This window comes from Heterodontus francisci, chromosome 12 (genome assembly GCF_036365525.1).
Source record: "Heterodontus francisci isolate sHetFra1 chromosome 12, sHetFra1.hap1, whole genome shotgun sequence".
In the NCBI taxonomy this organism is placed as follows: domain Eukaryota; kingdom Metazoa; phylum Chordata; class Chondrichthyes; order Heterodontiformes; family Heterodontidae; genus Heterodontus; species Heterodontus francisci.
Window position 1 is genome coordinate 58,376,605 of NC_090382.1, and position 21,257 is coordinate 58,397,861.

Here is a 21,257-nt window from a genome sequence, read left to right on the forward strand (position 1 = left end):
TGTCTTGGATTTTTCAACTTCTTGGCACCATACATTCCAAATTTTTCTGACAAAGCATCATCACTGAGGAAGCTCTTAAAGAAAGACGTACCATTTGTATAGCAGGAGGACCATCAGCATACATTTGAGTCTCTCAAACAAACATCGTCAGCAAAAACCTGTACTCTCCAGTACTATGATCCAAGGAAGAAGACAATCCTGGAAGTTGACACCTCACAGAAAGGGCTAAGAGCATGCCTCCTGCAGGATTGCAAACCAATTGCATTCGGGTCCAAAGATTTATCGTCAGCACAATCCAATTACTCAAACATAGAGCGTGAAACACTTGCTCTGGTGTTTGAGATCACAAGGTTCCACACCTACCTGTTCAGTCAGCAATCCACTGTGGAAACCGACCACAAACCACTGGAGATGATCTGGTGCAAACCGTTGACAAACGCACCACCTTGACAACAGCGACTCTTCGTGAAAGTATGGGATACGACTTCGATGTCTGCTACAAACTGGGTACCAAAATGGTCACCTTGGATACGCTGAGTAGATTGCCAACCCTGAGCAAAAATGAAGAAGTTCCACTGGATCTACAAGTAGACAGCATGGACATTGAGGTGGAAGATGTGCTCAAAATTGATTTGCATTTTGGTGAGCACAAATGTGACCAACTACAATCGGAAGTAATCAATGACCTACAAGAGAAGGCACTGCGAAGAATCATCGTAGAAGGTTGACCGGATATGGTAGAAGAGGTGCCTTATAGAGATGAATTCGGTATATTGAGAGGTGTCACCTTCAAGGGAAAACAAGTGATTCTGCCCAATGTTTTCTGACAGGACATCTTGTCACAAGACCATATGGGCATAGGGTGAACAAGACGACTGGCATGAGACACAGTTTATTGGCCGTGGATCAACAGTGACATCAAAAGGTTAGTGAGGATGTGTAAGGCATGCCAGTGCCACCAGCCACAACAATGCAAAGAACCTCTAACCCTCACGAGATTCCATTAGTCCCTTGGTCCAAAATTGGAACTGATCTATTTCCCATTAATGGAGATGACTTTATCTTTGTCACTGATTATTTCTCCAAATTTCCAATTGTCAGACAGGTAAAAGATACTTCAGGCGCGATCTTCGCAGACACATTGAGTGCCATATTCAATCTATTCGGTGTACCTGAAGAAATAATTTCTGACAATGGGCCACAGTATACAGGCAAACCTTTCAGTGATATGTGCGCTAAATGGGGCATAAAACATGTGATGTCCTCACCACATGACCCTGGATCTAATGGTCTTGCTGAGCGAATGGTTCACACAGTCAAACCTCTTATCCTGAAGTGTAGGACAACAAAACTAGATTTTCATGTTGCCATGCTCCATCTCAGAGCTACACCTATGGATATGGGCCTACCGTCATCAACAGAGATCATATTTGGCAGACAAGTGTGAACGACACTGCCAAGCCATCATCTGTCCAAATTCTGCAGGATGCAGGAGACACTGCTGGAAAAACAAGGGAGAATAAAGATGGTACATGACCGACATGCAGGAATGGAACTACCTCAGCTAAATGCAGGACAAAAGATCAGGGTCATACACCCCACAATGAGAACCTGGTTACCCGCAGAGGTATCCAAAGTATGAGTCTAGGTCCTACGAGATTACAACATCGAATGGACTGGTGTTGAGAAGAAACCAAAGCCAACTTAGAGAAGTGTGCAATACTCCAATTGCGCACAGTGGACTCGAAAGAACACACTCCGATGATGAGGGTGTGATGGAAGAACAGGACAACAGCTAACACATTGACATGTCTGCAAACCAAAAACAGTCAAGGGTGAAATCCATGTCTCCAGAAAGTTATACCATAATCAGATCTGTCAAAATACTGAAAGGATACATGGACTTTTAAGCCTCTGCACTTGTAAATTTCACAATCCCTATCCTTATACCTGTAAACTTTATAATCTCTATCTAGCATAACTAATTTTGATATGATCTAATTTTATGTGTTTTTTATTTGTAGCATACGAGACGTATCTTTGGAAAGAAAGGGGATGTATGATTGCCTTAAGAGTGATGTCTCTTTAAGAACTCAGTATGCTAATGAGCTAAATACCAGGGTGCAGTCTTGTGACTCAAAGCCAGATTCACTCTGCAACTGTATCACCTAGAGGAAGGTTCTGTAAATAGTTTGCTCTGTACTGTATATAATAGTTTGGCTGTTAATAAACCTGCTAGAGATCTTCAACCAACTGGACTCTACGCATCTCATTTATGTTGCACAAGACAACATAAAGAATGCATTACAACCACTGCATGTGTGAATCACACAGGCTTCCAATATTTGAATGTTCAACTGTTTTGTGAGGACAGGAGAAAATTAATGCAGGTTTGCAAACGTTTCCAATGGATCCGTCACAACTCATACTTTTTGATGAAAACACAGCTTTGTGAAGTTATTGAAGAATGATCCGAATTAAAGGCCTGGATCCATCGTGACAAGGGTTACTCCACCTTGCTACATGGTTGATGACACCAGTGTGTCATCCCCAAAGCAGAGCTGAAGATTGATGCAAAGGTGCTCACACATACACCAGAGCTATAATCGATAACACCATTGGCATTTGTAAAATGCCCTTCCGCTGTCTTGAGAGGTCTGGAGGGGCTCATCATGTAATGCCAGAGAGGGTCTCATGAGTCATGGTTGTCTGCTGTGTATTACACAACCTGGCACTTAGACATAGCTACTTCTGCAGGTGGAAGAACAGGATAAAGAACAGATCAACACAGAAGAGGATTAGCTTGAAGAGGGTGAGGAGGAAGATAATAATGCAAATGATGCCGTAATAGATATAAGGACAATGGAGACGCGTGCAACAGACGTCAGGGAGCATCTCATATTTATACTCCTCTGACAACAGTAACCAAATGTAAAAAGTGATGCTGTTAGGAGAAAACATACACTCTCCACTTATGTTCACAAACACCAGAGGTCTTAATCATTGCTGCAATCAAAAAGAAGGATTCTTTTGACAACATCACATAAACCTACAGTTGTAAATTGCCTTTATGCTAGACGCTTCACTGAAAGTGACATGCGTCCATATTGAAAATTGCATCAAGACAGTCACCCGCACACATAGGAAGTTACAACATTTCAGCACTCTGATCTGGCCAGCAGATCTAATGTTCTATGGGCGATAATTCAACGGGGAACATAGCGCTAGGAAAGTAAGGATGTGACCACAGATCCACAAATGGAAGGCATGTTTATACTTTGAGCATTGACAAATGTGCAGACGCAATACAGCCATCATTGAGGACTGAAAACTTACATAAAGCTGATAAATGGACACAGAATGCTTCCTGAAAAACATTGCAAGCAACAAAGCATTTTGCCATATGTCTCCAGTAAACATTTTCCTTTTCAAATGAAACCAAGCAAATGAGTTAGTTTACGGCTGGGTGAGGAAGAGGTCTCAGATTCCACTCTTGCCCCTTTCCTGGTTTTAAAACACAGTGATTTTAGCTTACCACCTCAGTGAGCCTTTGCTCACTGCACTCTAATTGTAATTGCAAATGAACCAATCAGATGGGTTTTCTTCGGTTTAAACAAGAAGGATGTAAGTTTATTAGCCTATTTATTAACCCAGTTAAAATGACTAAAATACACGATGCAACCATGCTCGCATGCATACGAGAGAAACACACAAATAGATACAGAGGGGAAGAAAGAATCGTGGGGTGGTGCGGGTGGTTGAAGTAGAGTTCGTAATAAATGGAATTCAGTTACTGGTTAATAATGTCCTTGATACAATGTCTTCAATTGAAGTTAAGGTCTTGGAGTCCTCACTGGGCCTCAGTGCACAATTTCAAGCTTGCTTCTCTGGTACTAGAAGGCAGAAGAGAGGCTTTATCTGTAATCTTGAAGCGTAGAAGCTTCCACCATGGCTTTCCTGGGTCTTTGCTGGAGAGAGCGACAGAGAGAGAAGCCTTCTCCTTGGTGTTCGCAGTCTGTTAATTTCTGTGTGCACAATTTAAAAAGTCCCAGCCTTACCAGCAGGTAGGTCATGTGACCATTTCTTCATTTGAAACAGCAACTTCTAGGAGGCTTCTTGGATTTCACAGCCTCCCAGACATACTTGGTGGGGGTGGAGTTTTGTCTCTTAAAAAGCCAAAAGCTGTCGGTGTTTTTGATCATCACTATTGTCCAGACCAGTCTTGCTAATTGAATCATGGAGCACCCCCATTGCCTCTCCATTCATGTCTCTCAGAAAGCAAATGTGCAACCATGTTTTCAGCCACTGAATTTTTTTTAAACAATTTCTTTGCAATGTCCAGTAAAAACATTTCAAGTAGTGTCCCATATGACAAAATTAATATCTTTCTATTTGGCAAGTATGATTTGCCAATTGGTAATTATAGACCTGTGAGCCTTACTTCGGTTGTGGGTAAAATGTTGGAAAAGGTTATAAGAGACAGGATTTATAATCATCTTGAAAAGAATAAGTACATTAGAGATAGTCAGCACGGTTTTGTGACGGGTAGGTCGTGCCTCACAAACCTTATTGAGTTTTTCGAGAAGGTGACCAAACAGGTGGATGAGGGTAAAGCAGTGGATGTGGTGTATATGGATTTCAGTAAGGCGTTTGATAAGGTTCCCCACGGTAGGCTATTGCAGAAAATACGGAAGTATGGGGTTGAAGGCGATTTAGAGCTTTGGATCAGAAATTGGCTAGCTGAAAGAAGACAGAGGGTGGTGGTTGATGGCAAATGTTCATCCTGGAGTTTAGTTACTAATGGTGTACCGCAAGGATCTGTTTTGGGGCCACTGCTGTTTGTCATTTTTATAAATGACCTGGAAGAGGGTGTAGAAGGGTGGGTTAGTAAATTTGCAGATGACACTAAGGTCGGTGGAGTTGTGGATAGTGCCGAAGGATGTTGTAGGGTACAGAGGGACATAGATAGGCTGCAGAGCTGGGCTGAGAGATGGCAAATGGAGTTTAATGCGGAAAAGTGTGAGGTGATTCACTTTGGAAGGAGTAACAGGAATGCAGAGTACTGGGCTAATGGGAAGATTCTTGGTAGTGTAGATGAACAGAGAGATCTTGGTGTCCAGGTGCATAAATCCCTGAAGGTTGCTAACCAGGTTAATAGGGCTGTTAAGAAGGCATATGGTGTGTTAGCTTTTATTAGTAGGGGGGTCAAGTTTCGGAGCCACGAGGTCATGCTGCAGCTGTACAAAACTCTGGTGAGACCGCACCTGGAGTATTGTGTGCAGTTCTGGTCACCGCATTATAGGAAGGATGTGGAAGCTATGGAAAGGGTGCAGAGGAGATTTACGAGGATGTTGCCTGGTATGGAGGGAAGGTCTGACGAGGAAAGGCTGAGGGACTTGAGGTTGTTTTCGTTGGAGAGAAGGAGGAGGAGAGGTGACTTAATAGAGACATATAAGATAATCAGAGGGTTAGATAGGGTGGATAGTGAGCGTCTTTTTCCTCGGATGGTGATGGCAAACACGAGGGGACATAGCTTCAAGTTGAGGGGTGATAGATATAGGACAGATGTGAGAGGTAGTTTCTTTACTCAGAGAGTAGTAAGGGCGTGGAACGCCCTGCCTGCAGCAGTAGTAGATTCGCCAACTTTAAGGGCATTTAAGTGGACATTGGATAGACACATGGATGAAAATGGAATAGTGTAGGTCAGATGGTTTCACAGGTCGGCGCAACATCGAGGGCCGAAGGGCCTGTACTGCGCTGTAATGTTCTAAAAAAAAAAATTCTGTCACACTTATGAGAGTGCAGTAAAAATTAAAATAAATAAATATGTATTGAAAATTGAGCAAAATATGGATATTATTTACACTTGTGCCTCCGAGCAGCACTATTGGTGTACCTACACCCCAAGTACTGCAGTGGTTCAAGAATGCAGCTCACCATCACCTCAAGGGCAATTAGGGATGGGCAATAAATGCTGGCCTAGCCAGCGACACCCACATCCCCCAAACTAATTAAAAAAACCTTGGTGCTCATAATGTTTTCATCTTAAATTTCCTACCACTGCGTCTAGTTGCAACCTTGACATTAGCAGCTGAGATGGAAGCAGTCTGCTCAGTGCGCTGCCTTGTTTCTGTGGATGACCATGGTGGCTGTCCTCTAGTGGAAAGGGCCTTGATGGCTCCATCCTACTGGGGGTTTGAAGCAACAGTGATTGAGTATCCCCCTGTGTGCTTGCCTGCTGGAAATAAGTGGGGGGGGGGGGGGGGAGAGGAGGATGTGATGCCACTTACCCTGGGAGTGTCCTGAGAGGAAGGCCCCAGGGCAGCACGAGACGCCACTTTCCCCGGGGATGTCCTGAGAGGAAGGCCCCAGGGCAGCACGAGACGCCACTTACCCTGGTGGTGTCCTGAGAGGAAGGCTCCGGGGCAGCTGGCACATGCTCCTCCTCCATCTGTGTGCACAATGGCACCTGCCTGTAACACTGAGGGGAAGGAGCACTTGTAGGGAGGTCCAGGTTCCTCATCCCCCTCTCGCTTAGACTCTGCTGCATGGAGCCCACAACAATAGTGATGGAGTGCAGGACTGATCACATACGGCTCGAGTGCTCAACCAGACTCACCAAAGAGCTCGTCAAACTTTCAACTGAGGAAGCCATACGCTCATATGCATGGGACATGACAGACGTAAAGGCTTGCATGGACTCCTCCATGGCACACGCAAATCCATACATGACCTTGGGCATCTCCGACATATTTTCCACATGGCTTTGCTGCACATCCAGCAGAGCTCTCATAGCAACAAACAGAGGATCATCATGAGTATGGGGCTGAGCAGGGTCCTGGTCTCCAGTAGTCCTCCGATTGTCAGGGGACCTGGCTGGCAGATGCTCCCTCAGCTGCTGGGACTTGTCTGTGTTGTTCCCATCAGAGTGTGACCCAGATTCTAATCTTAAACTCCTGTGGACCATGTGGATGTATCTGCATGGCAGAGGTGGAAGAAGGGGCAGGTGACGGTGCACCTACTGGGGCATTGGCTTCATCTTCCTCCCCAGAGAAGGAATTGTGAGCCTTGCAGCGTTCGGAGACTCGAGTGCGGGCACCCACAATGGAGACACAAACAGAGGCACATTAAGCATCAGTTGAACATGAGTTCACACACTTTCCTTTAGTGTGCACATATGGCTGATGACACTTCATTCTTATGCCTTGAGGATCCTGCCTCGCCATCTGCAATTGCCGTACCACCCTCATCTCTCACTATTTCTGCCACCTCCTCTTCAGCTGATGTCAGTACTCTGATGTCTGGGACACCTCCACCTGTCTTTGCCCGCTCGCACTCATTGTGTGTGCATTTATCATGCAGGATACAGTGCAAATATAATGACATGTCAAAAGATGAATCACAGCCATTGTAAACGTGCATCAACATCACTCATTCAGGACTAGTCGGGAACATTGCGGGACTTATAAAATCCCGGCCATTGTTACAGACCCCCTACTTGTGGGAGGGAAATGGAAGTAAAAGTCCGTAGGCATATCAGAGAATAACGTAAGTATTCTAAGAAATTTTAATATCCCACTCGTTGATTGGGACATGGAGCAAGTAAACAGAAGTAGCTTGGAATGATATCCTTTCTACATTAAAGGCACTATGTAAATATTATTGTTACTGTTGCTTGATTGCAGGCTTTTGCAAAATTATCCATGGACAATTTCTTTGGTTATAATTTCTCCTTTCACACTTGTCATTCGCCAGCCCTTGATTGACAAGGTGGGCAGCCAATCTCCTCGTCACTGTTACTTTAGAGCCTGGCTGAGCTTTGCTGATTAGGGAATTGTGGGGTTTAACCTTCATCTTGCTATATGTACTGCTGATTCAAAAAATTGCAATTGTCCTTCGTGGGTTAATTTAATAAATGAATTAGAACAACCTGGAATTACCATATAAGACTTTACATTTTATTCATTCGCATTTTTTAACATTAACAGGCAAACTTACAATCAACATTGTGGATGCAAATGACAACGTACCTGTGTTTCTTGCCTTTGAAAGGGTATCTGGTATGCAACTTTATTTTGAAATAACATTGTACAATATTAATAAAAGCTCATTAATGCATTTGTATAAAACCCTGTTTAGCTTTATAACAAAGGTGTTAATTTATTCATTTTACTGTGATCAAAACTGATGTTGTCAATCACGGCTCATAGTTTGTCTAGACGGATCTTTTCACACTTTTCTTCGGGTCAGTATTTGAAACAACCAACTCCTGCTTCTCTGTGGGAATGTTACTGGCTGCAACTTGCTCAGGCTGCCTGTGGTAGGCTGACTGATTTAAAAGAATGTTAATTTTTGCAGTGATTTGCTGCACTATAACTTTACTGAATTCCATTATAGGTGTTAATTACAACCATATGCCACTGGCACATGAGTAATGATGACATGAACATAATACACAGGATGTTCTCCTTTTTCAACATAACATTAATTTGTACTATTTTGTTTGCTGTCTCATTTATTTGATTTCTAACAGTGAGGTAAATTTTGGGGGTAAATTCCACTTGGTGGAAATGTGGTGGTGCCTACTATCCACCATGCTCCACTTTCCTTCCCACTGAAGTAAATCAAAAGGAAAATTGTGCACCATGTATAACAGGCAGCCAATCCACTATCACCAGTTTTCTGTACAGTCCCTAAGTGCAAATTATTCCCTTTCTCTTCAATGTTGCAGCTCTAGAGATGTTGTCCATCATATATTGTTATATTATCAGTTATATTCGTTCTTGGGTGTGAACAATATAGTGAAGGAGTGTTTATTGCCCATCCTTAGTTGCCTTGAAGACATTAAATGTCAAGTTTTTACGATAATCCAACAGCTTTCATGATATATTTTCTGATACAAACCAAGTTTGCTCTGTGTGAGGTTGATTTTCACCGGGTTAGGCTGGCATTAACAGCAGTAATGATGTCAAAATTAGGTTGGTAGTCTTATTGCCCCGTTAACACACGTGATTGCGGCTGGCTCCATTTTGAAAGGGGCCTACCTCTGGGTGTCCAAAGTGCCTGCCTGGTTCAAGCGATAGAAGCAGGAGTGATCCTCCATGTCCCTCAAAAATAGTGTGCTCCATTGCCATCCCAGCAGCATCCCCCCCATCCCCCACCCCCCAAACTCTGGACTTTATCTTGCTAACGACTGCTCTAGCCTAATCTTCAGGCCTCAATTGGTAAATTGCATCAGGACATCTGTTTGGTGTCCTGCAAGATGCCTACCAAATTTAAATGCAGTCAGGGCCTCAAATCTGTGGCAGCCTCTTTGTCACTGGAATGGGCAGACAACCAGTGCACTCCGCCTATTGATCATTCAAAAGTCAAAATCGACCTCAGTGACTTGAATGTCTAAAGAAAAGGTATTACCATTTGAAGTTGTATGAAACCTATCTTTGAGATGCAGTAACTAATGGAATGATCTTGCATTTCAGTTATCGTGCCAGAATTAGCACCAATTTCTGCTGAAGTTGCAACAGTTAAGGTACATCAAAATTACAATAAATGTTAATCTTTTGTGATTGACTGTAAGCAGTAGTAAGCACCAATGCTGGTCTGGAAGTGGTACTGCACCTGCAGTGGAAGCACCACTCTGAAACTGCTGCAGATTTATGACTATTCTGAGTCCTGACACAGCATTTACCTCTCAGTTTGTTGAAGTCTTACCAATACCAAACCTGCACAAGTACCAAACGTACACTAGTACTAACCCAATACAACTATCAAACTTGCACCAGTGAATACTTAAATACTTATTTGCGATACTGTTACCATTCATATCCTAAGGAATGGTGCTCATTTTCACTGCATTCATATAGTGTGGTACAGAGCTGTTTTTGATAGACACAGGAAGCAGCACATTATAATGATATTTATGTTATAAAGAGGGCCCTTGGCATGGGGCCTCTTTTAAAGAGTATTTTTTCATATTGAAGATCTGAACATGTTGCAGTCACTTGCTACCTTTATAGACAGTTAACCTCTTATCAGGATGTATGAACAGCAAATGCATGAGCTGAGTAAGGGTGAATATGATTTAGAAACAGTTTCTTTTTCCTTTAATTTTTCCAACACAAATTGATGTTTAAATTTGATTAAAATACTTCTTTAATTATGAGATATATGAGGTTTTGCCTGTAAATTGTAACATATTGCTGATGAGTAAACTAAACGTAATAATAGTTTGAAAATAATCATCTCATCAACATGCATGGATATTTACATAAATATAAAGATACTTTTACAGGGTTTTCGGACCATGAATTTGATCCTTCAGGCTGCTGTGAAACAATAATGTGGTTCAACAGCTGATAGGGACACTCAGAGTCTGAGAACAACCAGAGCTAACAAGCTCAAGCAGATTATTACAGAAAGATAAACGTGGTGAAATTGATCTATGCCAGCAGTGTGAAATGGGCTTGTAATGAATTGGCAGCTGATTTTTCACAGTGTCCAATCTGCTTTTAATTCTGTGTAGTTCACAGGATGATAGTTCAGACTCTTTCTGGAGACTTGTTTCATTGTCGCTTTTACTTGGTTTGAAATCAGGCAATATTTTCCAAGTCAATAGAAAATAAAAACTGGCGCAATGAAAAATCAGCCCATTTTGTGCCTCTGGAGTAGACCAATTTCACCCCCAAAAGTTTTTAAAGTTTATAAAGAATGTAAATCTCAAGTGTTGACATCACTTAGTTTGAAAAGGATAATAAGCTGGAGGTGCTCATAATCAGGGAAGGCAAATAGTACAAATGTCAGAGGCATTTTTCGAGCGAGAGAGCATTATGATCAATGAAGGGTAGAACGCCCGATCAGCAAAGTTCACATACAGGTGCTTAATGCATTTGAAATGTATACTATTGTTATACAGACATTAAGCCATTTGTTTTAAATGTTTGTTTTAAACAGGTTAATGTCTTTGTAAAACAACACTCAGAAGAATATTGTAAGAGTGCATTAAGCACATACTTACTTCACTGATTGGAAGTTTTATCCTCTGGTGAGAAAGGAGGTTGATCGGTACAAATCAATTAAATAAATATGGATTTGTTAGACTGAGGACATTTTCAGACTTAAAATCATTCCCTAATGTACCATGTTTGTCGTACTTGTCACCCTGACTTGTTCTCTGTTGAATCAGTGACAACTGCCAGTCCATGAAACAAGTCTGAGAGTAAGGTTCCATGACAACCAGTTAGGGGGTCTGCATGAAGACTGTTCCATTCAATGGTCACTGCTGCATTGTACTGGCAGCAAAGAGATATGATTTTATAGAATCATAGAACAGTATAATACAGAAGGAGGCCATTTGACCCATCAAGTTTGCAATGGCTCTTTTGAAGAGCAATCAGTTAGTTCCACTCCTCCTTTCTTTCTCCATATCCCTATAATTTTTTCTCCTTCAAGTATTCATCCAATTCCTCTTTGATGGCTACTACTGAATGTATATTTAGCAAGTACCTATTAAGCATTTAAAAAAATAAGTTTTTCCTCATATCGCTTCTCGTTCTTTTTGTCAATCATCTTAAATCTGCGCCCTCTGGTCATTGGCGTGTCAGCCATTGGAAACAGTTACTCTTTAGTTACTCTATTTAAACCCTTCATGATTTTAAACATCTCTATCAAACTTCCTGTTAGCATTCTCTGCTCTAAACAGCTCAACCCTAGCTTCTCCAGTCTATTCATATAACTCATCCTTGGAACCATTGTAGCAAATAATATACAAGGCCTGTTACCTTTCTTGTTGATTTTTTACTCATCTCAGCTGGTAAATCTTCTTTGACCGCTTGAATTATCATCTAGCATCCTAACTAGTAGTCACTGATGCAGAGATTTGAACCTGAACCGTGGCAGTGAAGCATTGAAAGACCAATGCCTTATTCATATAGCTACTGAAGTCACCATTAAAATCATGTGTAAGTATACTGTGGTAGGTAACAAATTAAATGTTAACTAATGCAAAGCTTTTCTTGACAGGCGAGTGACAATGATACTGGAAAAAATGCAGAAATTAATTTTGTTGTCACCAAAGTTCTATTCAATTTTTCGGATTCGCAACAAGACAATGTATTGCCATATCTATTTGAAGCTTCAAGAGCTACCTTTGTTGATGGTGAATACACAGCAACGATCAAGTAATGTAAACTTCTGTATTATTTAATGTAACGGGTGATCATGCGATGACAATGCACATTGCAAAACTGTAACAATACAACTGTAATAACGGGAAATTATTGGTGACACGGCTAGGCCACTCTTCTGTTGCTAAACTATTCACGCAAGATTTCTGCACCAGGTGCTGCTGCCATTGAGCTGACATATCCCTGGCTCTTTTCCAAAAAGCTTCCCAATAGGAATTCCTCCATCTTACCTGTTTGGATGAAGGGACAAGCCTACAGATGGATGCCTGGTTGGTCAGACTGCACAGAAATATTCTGTGTCCACCTGTCCCCACTTGCACAATGCCATCTCCAGGAAGTGGTAACTAGACCTTGCTTTTGTGGGTAATTAGTGCAGGTGGACACTCTGACAGCAGACCTGAAGCACCACTAAGATCTATGAATGGTCAATAAGCTTTTATGTTGAATGCTCCAATCAGAATATGTCTATCTTTCAGTGACACTGCGTGAAAAAAGCATGCCAGGGTAATCAAGAGCCAGCAAAGCCTGATTGGCTGAACCCTGTTGGCTTTGCATCTTTATTGACAAAGGCTGAATTTTACTTTCGTCAGATGAGAGCCGTCCACCGACTGAAAAGTCAGAGGCCATCCCTCCTCTGTCTGACCTGGGAATCCGGACTGCATTTTCCGGTCCCCAGGCCTTTAATTGGTCTGAGGTGGAAGTCCTACCGAATGGAGCTGCGGCCAATCAGCCGGCAACTCTTAGTCCCAGCAGTGCCATCAGGAGCGATGGCCACTACTGGAACTGCAACCCAGCATCAACAAGAAGAGGAAGGACGCCCTGGGAAAAGGTAAGCTTTTGGGGCCTTGCTGGGGGTGATCGGTCAGGCCCGGCAAGGCAAGGGTGGTTGATTGGGGGACGGTTGGGGGGGGGGTTGCATATTGGCCGTTAGGGTGGTTGGGGCATTGGGGGTGGCCCTCCATCTGGCACAGCGTGTCTGATCATGAGGGCTCCCCCAGGCCATCAGAAAGCTGCCTGCTTTGGTCAGGTGGTTTTTCTCAGGCCTGGGCCACCCGACTGGCCAAGGGTTAAATCCCCGAGGCAGCAGGTGGAGACCCTTAAGTGGCTGTTAACTGGCCTCTTAAGGGCCTTGATTGGCCTGGAGTGGGCGGGCCAGTTTTCGCCTCTGCCGCCCCGCATAAAATGGCGGCAGAGGCGGGAGCAGGTTGGGGAGGGCCCCCTGAGCCTCCCACTCCATTTTACGTCACCCCCACCACCCCCGCTCCCCACTGCCACCAACCCGCTCTTTGGGGGGGACGTAAAGTTCCGGCCTAGATCTTGTTTTATAATAAATTAATACTTTTGTTGTTTATTAAAGAAACCTGGTTGGTGGATTTTATTCTGAAATAAAAATAGAGTATATAATTGGCCATATTGGTAACTGGGTAAACATTTAAGTATATGTTGTGACCTGTGGAGCAGTGGAACTAGAATAGACAGTGCACTCCTCCCACCTTGGTCGCAACAATATTCTCATCAAAGTGATTTTAAGTTATCTTGCTTAAAGATTTTAAAGTGGTCCTTTGTCACTGTTTTATAGGATTAAATCTTCACTGGACAAAACATTAAGGGGACAATACAGGGTAACTATAGAAGCAAGAGACGGAGGCAAACCCACTTTATCTGCAAAAAGTTACCTAGATGTACGTATTATCAAAGATTATTCAATTTATGTTATCCATGTCATCTTTTGTGTATTTTATGAGCTGTATTGAGGTGCCTCATTGGCACCTATGGTTTGCTGATGTGAAGTTAATGTGGCATTAAGACCTATTTAGAATGGTCTGCGGGCAAGCTGCCTAGTTTATGAAGGAAATGAGTGCTAATCAATTTACCCCCCGTATCTTTTTGTAGTCTGGCTGGATTTCTTCAGGTCCAAAGAGCTTCCAAAGGGACCTAATCACCATAGGTGCCCGTTTTGAGAATTCAATCAACTTTGTCAAAGGAAAGGGTACCATTTCCTCAATGTGCAGTAAGTGCACATCACCAAGCACCTCATTATGCAATTCAAGCTAATTACCATAGAAAATAGCTGGCCTTGTCCTGTAAGCTGGTGCAACCACTTAAATGTTGCAGTGGCACTGAATTTCTGAACTCTAGGCTCCCCGCACTACACCTCCCAAATACCTGCTGGAAGTCTGCTTCCAATAACCTAAATAGTGGACCAAGAAAAGTTAGGTAGGATTGTGAGGTTTCCCCTTGGTGGGATGGTGGGGGGAGGTGCGGAGCAGGAGGAAGTGCAGTCCAAATGCACTTCTGGCAGCAACCGTGACAGAGTAAAGACTTTAAATCTTACCATTTTTAACAGAATAATTTTAATCTGTTTTCAACCAGTCTTTGAGATGGAGTGAATCACATTGATTGGTAATTCCATCTCTGCAAGAAAGGAGATGTAAATCAGGAGGGATATTTGTGTTTTCTCTTTGTCATATGTCTTTTGTTGGTGGATATGGAGTAGCAGTAGTGAAGAAGGCAACAGTACTGTCAAGCTGCTTTATAATATCAGAAGACAGCATAAAGGCAGGATGAGATAGGAAAGTGATACAAGAGGGGGTAAAATAATCATAATTTTACATTCATTATGCACGTTGTCATTTTTTTTGTAGTTAATTACAGTGGATGAGAGTTTCAAGACTCGATTAGAGTTTAGTGTACCACCTGAGGAAGTTCAGCAAAATATGAATGAAATAATTGCGTAAGTTATCAAGCCTCTTCTCAAAATAAATGCTGGTCACTCTTCCTATCTGTAATTTATTGTACTTACTTTCTTACAATCTTTCAATATGAGTTTTATTCTTTTGTAGGATTCTTCGGGAAGCTACATATTCAAATCCATATGTGGCCGGCGTAAATGCAGTCAGCAATGGAAGAGTGCAATCATTAGCAATGTATGGCATAAATATTCTCATACTATTTCAGTACCTAAAGGGTAGCGATAGGTAGCAACAAATGAGTTAAGACTTTGAGATCCTAGCTCAGTAAAGATGTTAAAAAAAATATAGATAGTGAATTTTGCTTTAGCACTTTCAGTATATGCTTGACAATCATGGCAAATATACGTATTTCAGAGCATGCAATGTCTAACTAGTATTTATTTTCAAAATAAGAGTCACAAACAACTTAAATTATGTTTTTCCTATCAAATAATATGATAATATTGCGATCAAAATTTGTTTTGAACGCATCCTATTATTTTAATGTTTTAAAGAAGAATTTTGAATATTAAATAACTGGAATCAATACTTTTCTTACAGAAATGTAGCCAGATCTATATTGGAGGTGTACTTTGTATATAACAATGGAACAGCCATTCCTCCTGAAAATCTCAACAGGTATGTCTTGTTCTTAATCTTTTGTCACTTGTGTGTACTAAAGTTAGAAAAATATTCTGTATGAAGCGGTGAGAAACAGAGAAAGGCTGGAAATTCATATATTTTGACTCATGACTTTCTTGTTGACAAACTACGGTGCTACCTCTGCAGAAAACTCAGAACATTAAAGCAGGAGCAGGATTGAGAAGACAGTGCAAAAGATAATGCATGGAAATGGAGGAATGGAGAGGAAAGGGAGAAATATATTGTAACGACATTGTTAGAGATCGGGAGAATCATACATCTAGTAAAGAAAAGTTGTGACTAATGTAGTTTATATTTAATAATATATTAACATTTATATGGTTCTGACTATGACACACAAGCATTGACTTATCACAATCTACACTGCATGGCGCCTCATCCTCTATATAGGAAAGAAGAGTTTGGAGTTGAGTTTCCGCTTTGGAAAAGTTGCAGCCAAAATTGCGCCAATTTTAAGAAGTATTTTTAATTCTCGAGTTTCCATTCAAACTCATTTCCATACCACTGCCTGCAAAATCTGTCATGAACCAACATGACCAGGCAGCATTTTAAAATGTAATTTCAAAAGAAAGAAAATTGCTTTAAAAATATTCCTTGTTATATTTAAGAGTGCTGAGTTGGTGCAGTTCGATTAATACATTTGAAAATGGGTTTATTGCAAAGATTTTTAATCACAGTGTCAATCTGTGATTAACCTGATTTTAAATTACTGAAAATGCATTTTAAAAAATATACCAAACTATTTGCTAGTTATATTGGGCACAGTGGTCAGTTTCTTAGTAAATGAAAAAAAAATTACATTCAAAAGCTTTTAAAACATGCTTGTTAGTGTCCTTGTGTCCAAAAGAACCAACTTAATTTTTAGAGCTCCTTGAAGGCCAATAAGCAAGCACAATTAGTGGAAACTCACAGTGGTGATTAATTCATTCAGGGGCATGGACCTTTTGTGTGATGTTTGTTTTTTAAAATAAGTCAAAAGATTGCAGAAATTTGAATGATGATGTACGTAATTCGCACTGAGAATTGTGTGATCTTTAGTGCAATTTATGCTGATTTTGGGCGATTTGTTACAAAAAAAACAGCGCAAGCATGCGGAAATTCTGTCCCTTGTGTTTACATAGCACCTTCTCACATAAACTCTCAAAGCACATCATATTCAGTGCAGTCACTTCATATAGATCAATGCAGCAGCTGCTTTGCACACAGCATAAAAAGCAAATGAATATATGAACAGTTAATCTTAATTCAGTAGTGTCATTTGAGAGAGGTGTGCTGGCCAAGACAGTGACGGAATGCCTTGTTCTTCATTGAATATAACAATTGGATCTTTTTATGTTCACCAGAACGAGCTATTGGTTGAACATAATATGTGGGGTTGATATTTCTAATACAGTGGTTAACATGTTCACCTTAAATTCTTCAATTTCTTTTTGTTCTTTCTTTATTGCTATTAGGGATTGTCACAAAGTTTCTAATCTGTTTAATTGAAATTGATTAACAACATTCGTTGAGGCTGAAAACAGGTAACTTTGAATGAGGATATTAATCAATACATTACAAATATCATACCATTTATTTCTCTATTTAACATATGCATAACTAACAAATCTCCCTGTTAGGAAGGCCAGCAGCATTAATGTAATTATTGCTAGAATAGCCTTTCACAGGAGTAGTCACCACCATTGCATTTTTGAGATTACCATTTTGTATCATCTCATTGCCACATTTTGTTAACTCTGCCTGTGATTTGTTCCTTTGCAGAATTCTGCAGTTCAACCCTGAGGCTGTTAAGAATCTGATGGACCATGGTCTTTTGAATATTGTAAGTACTGAAATAAGTTTGGAAAATAAATCAGCGCAGAGGATTTTTTTAAACCTGAAAAGTAGAACTGTCAAAATTAGGCATATTATACGTGTGAAATTTCCAGCCATATCTGAAGTAAACAGTTGCCTTAAGAGTAATAATAATGGTAAAAAATGGCAACCTATATCAGTCAGATTTGGGCTTATTTTCACTTTTGGTGGGGACAGAATACTGGCAGGAGCAGCCTGGCTGCATATAGATTCTGACAATTTTCCTTTTCTAATGAAAGCACTGGAAAGGGAAATCTTGCTGGTTGAATAATGAGTATCCGATCTGCTGCTGCCAGTTTTCCATCTCTTTCGAAAGTGAAAATGACCCCCACTGGTTACAATGGATGACCAAACAACATAATTGGACTCTGCTTTCATATAATTGGACTCTTTCCTCCTCTTCTATGCTGTTTTCCTTGTCTTTGCGTTTTGCTTTTTGTTTCCATCTTTCTCTTTTGCTTCCTATCTGTCCTACAGTCTATCTTGATTTGATTGCTTTTTCTCACTGGAGAGTGAGAAAAAGCTTAACACTGATGTTCAGGGAGTGCAATCCCAAATTCACAGTAGGGTGACTACTTGTATGATGTATTTTCCCATGCAAGGCTGACATGGCATTTAAAAAAGACCCCATTGCAAAAAAGAAATGGTTGTGCATGTGCAAAAATAGACCTATTTTACACTTATTCAGTCAGCCCATTTCATTCACTTTTTAAAAATTCAACATTGAAATACTGGACATTCTGTCTCTATTTCAATCTTAACAATTATTTGGTGATCACCACTGAACATAGGAACAGAAGAAATATGAGCACGAGTAGGCCTTTAGAGCCTGCTGCCATTCAGTATCATGGTTTAGCATCTACATCAATTCCACTTTCCTGCCCTATCCCTATATATCTTGGTTTTCTTAGTGCATAAAAATCGAATGATCGCAATGTTGAATATACTCATCGACTGCGCATCTGCTGAGGTAGAGAATGCCAAAGATTCACAACTCTCCAAGTGGAGAAATTACCCTTCATCTAAGTCCTAAATAGCAAACCCTTTATCCTTAGACTATGACCCCTAGTTTTATACTCTCCAGCCAATGGAAACAACCTCTCAGCATATAACTTGTCAAGCCCTATAAGAATTTTTTATGTTTCAATGAGATCACTTCTTATTTTTCTGAACTCCAGAGGATTTAAGCCTATTTTACTTGATCTGACTTTATAAGACAGCCCTCTAATCCAGGAATCAATCTAGTGAACCTTCGTTGCATGCCTTCTAAGACCAGTATATCCTTTATTAGTTAGGAGACCAAAACTATCCAAAGTACTCCTGGTGTGGATCTCACCAAAACTCTATATAATTGCAGCAAGACTTCCTTACTCTTATGCTGCAACCGCCTTGCAATAAAGGCTAACATACCATTTGTCTTCCTAATTGCTTGCTGTACATGCATGTTAACTTCATGTAATTATCTATTTAATTGTAGCTAGAGTATCACTTGCAATGGCTTCTCTTCCCACTCTTGCACTGTTATTTCTGGTGTCCCTCAAGTATCTATCCATGGCCCTCTTCTATTTCTTATCTAAATGCTGCCCCTTGGCGACATCATCCAAAAGCACAGTGTTTATTTTCACATGTTTCCAAAAGACATTTGATACAGTACTGCACAACAGACTTGTGAGCAAAGCTATAGCTCATGGAATAAAATGAACAGTAGCAACATGGATACGAAATTGGCTGAGTGATGGGAAACAGAGAGTAATGGTTAATGGATGTTTTTCAGACTGGAGGAAAGTTTATAGTGGAGTTCCCCAGGGGTCAGTGTTGGGACCCTTGCTCCTCATATATATTAATGATCTGGACCTTGGTGAACTGGGCATAATTTCAAAATTTGTGGATGATACGTAACTTGAAAGCATTATGAATTGTGAGGAAGATAACGTGGAATTTCAAGAGGACATAGAAAAGTTGGTGGAATGGGCAGACATTCCAGGTGGCAGATGAAGTTAATTGTGGAGAAGTGTGAGGTGATTCATTTTGGTAGCAAGAACATGGAGAGACAATATAAAATAAAGGGTACAACTCTAAAAGAGGTGCAGGAGCAGAGGGGCCTTGGATGTATCTGTACATAAGTCATTGAAGGTGGCAGGACAGGTTGAGAGCATGGTTGATAAAGCATACAGTATTCTAGGCTTTATTAAGAGGTCACAGATTACAAGAGCAAGGAGGTTATCTTAAACTTGTTAAAACACTGGTTCAGCCTCAATTTGAGTATTGCATTCAGTCCTGGGCAGCGCTTAGGAGGAAAGACGTAAGGGCATTGCAGAGAGTGCAGAAAAGATTCACAAGAATGGTGCAAGGGATGAGGAACTTCTTTGCAAAGGTAGACTGGAGAATTTGGAATTGTTTTTCTTGGAGAAGAGAAGGTTAAGGAGAGAGTTGACAGGTATTCAAAATCATGACGGGTCTGGACAGAGTAGATAATGAGAAACAGTTCCCGCTCGTGTAAGGATCAAGAAGGAGAGGGCACAGATTTAAGGTAATTGACACAAAAAAAGCAATGGCGACATGAAGAAAAACTTTTTCAAACAGTAAGTGATTAGGATCTGGAATACACTGCCAGACAGTATGGTGGAGGCAGGTTAAATTGAGGCATTCAAAAGGGAATTAGATAGTTATTTGAAAATGAAGAATGTGCAAGGCTCTGGGGAGAAGGCAGGGTAATGGCACTAATTGAGTTGCTCACTTGGAGAACTGGTGCAGACATAATGGGCCGAATGGCCTCCTTCTGTTCTGCAATAATTCTGTGATACACTGGCCACACTCAGCTCTACCTCATCACCACCTCTCTTGACTCCTCCACTGTTGCTAAATTATCAGACTGCTTATCTAACTTCCAGTACTGGATGAGCAGTGATTTCTTCCAATTAAATATTGGGAAGATGGAAGCCATTGTCTTCGGTCTTTGCTCCAAACTCCATTCCCTAGTTACCAAATCCCTCCCTCTCCCTGGCAACAGTCTGAGACTAAACCAGTCTGTTCCCAACCTTGGTGTCATATTTGACCCAAGATGAGCTTCCAAACACATATTTACGCTATCACTAAGACTGCCTATTTCCACTTCCTTAACATTGTCCAACTTCACCCATATCTCAGTTCATCTGCTGCTGAAACCCTCACTCATGCCTTTGCTAACTCTAAACGTGACTATTGCAATGCACTCCTGACTAGTCTCCCACATTCAACCTTCTGTAAACTTGAGTTCGTCCAAAACTCGGCTGCCCCTGTCTTAACTTGCACCAAGTCCTGCTCACCTATCATCCCTGTGCTCACTGACCTACATTGGCTCCCACTCAAGCAACATCTTGATTTTGAAATTCTCAACCTTGTTTTCAAATCCCTCATGGCCTTGACCCTCCCTATCTCTGTCACCTCCTCCAGTCCCACAACCCTCTGTTCTATCTAATTCTGTCCTCTTAAATATCTCCAATTTTATTGCTCCATCATTGGTGGCTGTGCCTCCGGTTGCCTAGGCCCCAAGCTCTTTTGCGATTGGAAGCCTGTGACCAGTGGTGTACCACAGGGATCAGTGCTGGGACCCTTGCTGTTTGTAGTGTACATGAATGATTTAGACGTAAATATAGGAGATATGAGCAGTAAGTTTGCAGATGACATGGAAATTGGCGGTGTCGTAAATAGTGAGGAGGAAAGCCTTAGATTACAGGACGATATAGATGGGCTGGTAAGATGGGCAGAGCAATGGTAAATGGAATGTAATCCTGAGAAATGTGAGGTGATGCATTTTGGGAGGACTAACAAGTCAAGGGTATATACA

General features: G+C 41.2%; 1 protein-coding gene across 10 annotated transcripts in view; it reads left to right on the top strand.

Moving 5' to 3' along the window:
- cdhr2 (cadherin related family member 2) overlaps positions 1–21,257 on the top strand; it is a 250,231-nt gene that overhangs the window by 195,472 nt on the left and 33,502 nt on the right. For all 10 annotated transcript variants that reach the window (XM_068043480.1, XM_068043481.1, XM_068043475.1 and 7 more), the window contains 8 exons: positions 7,989–8,060; positions 9,480–9,529; positions 12,019–12,176; positions 13,762–13,864; positions 14,828–14,916; positions 15,026–15,109; positions 15,476–15,553; positions 17,339–17,399. In XM_068043480.1, coding sequence (XP_067899581.1) covers positions 7,989–8,060; positions 9,480–9,529; positions 12,019–12,176; positions 13,762–13,864; positions 14,828–14,916; positions 15,026–15,109; positions 15,476–15,553; positions 17,339–17,399 — 695 coding nt within the window. The remainder of the gene's footprint in view (positions 1–7,988; positions 8,061–9,479; positions 9,530–12,018; positions 12,177–13,761; positions 13,865–14,827; positions 14,917–15,025; positions 15,110–15,475; positions 15,554–17,338; positions 17,400–21,257) is intronic.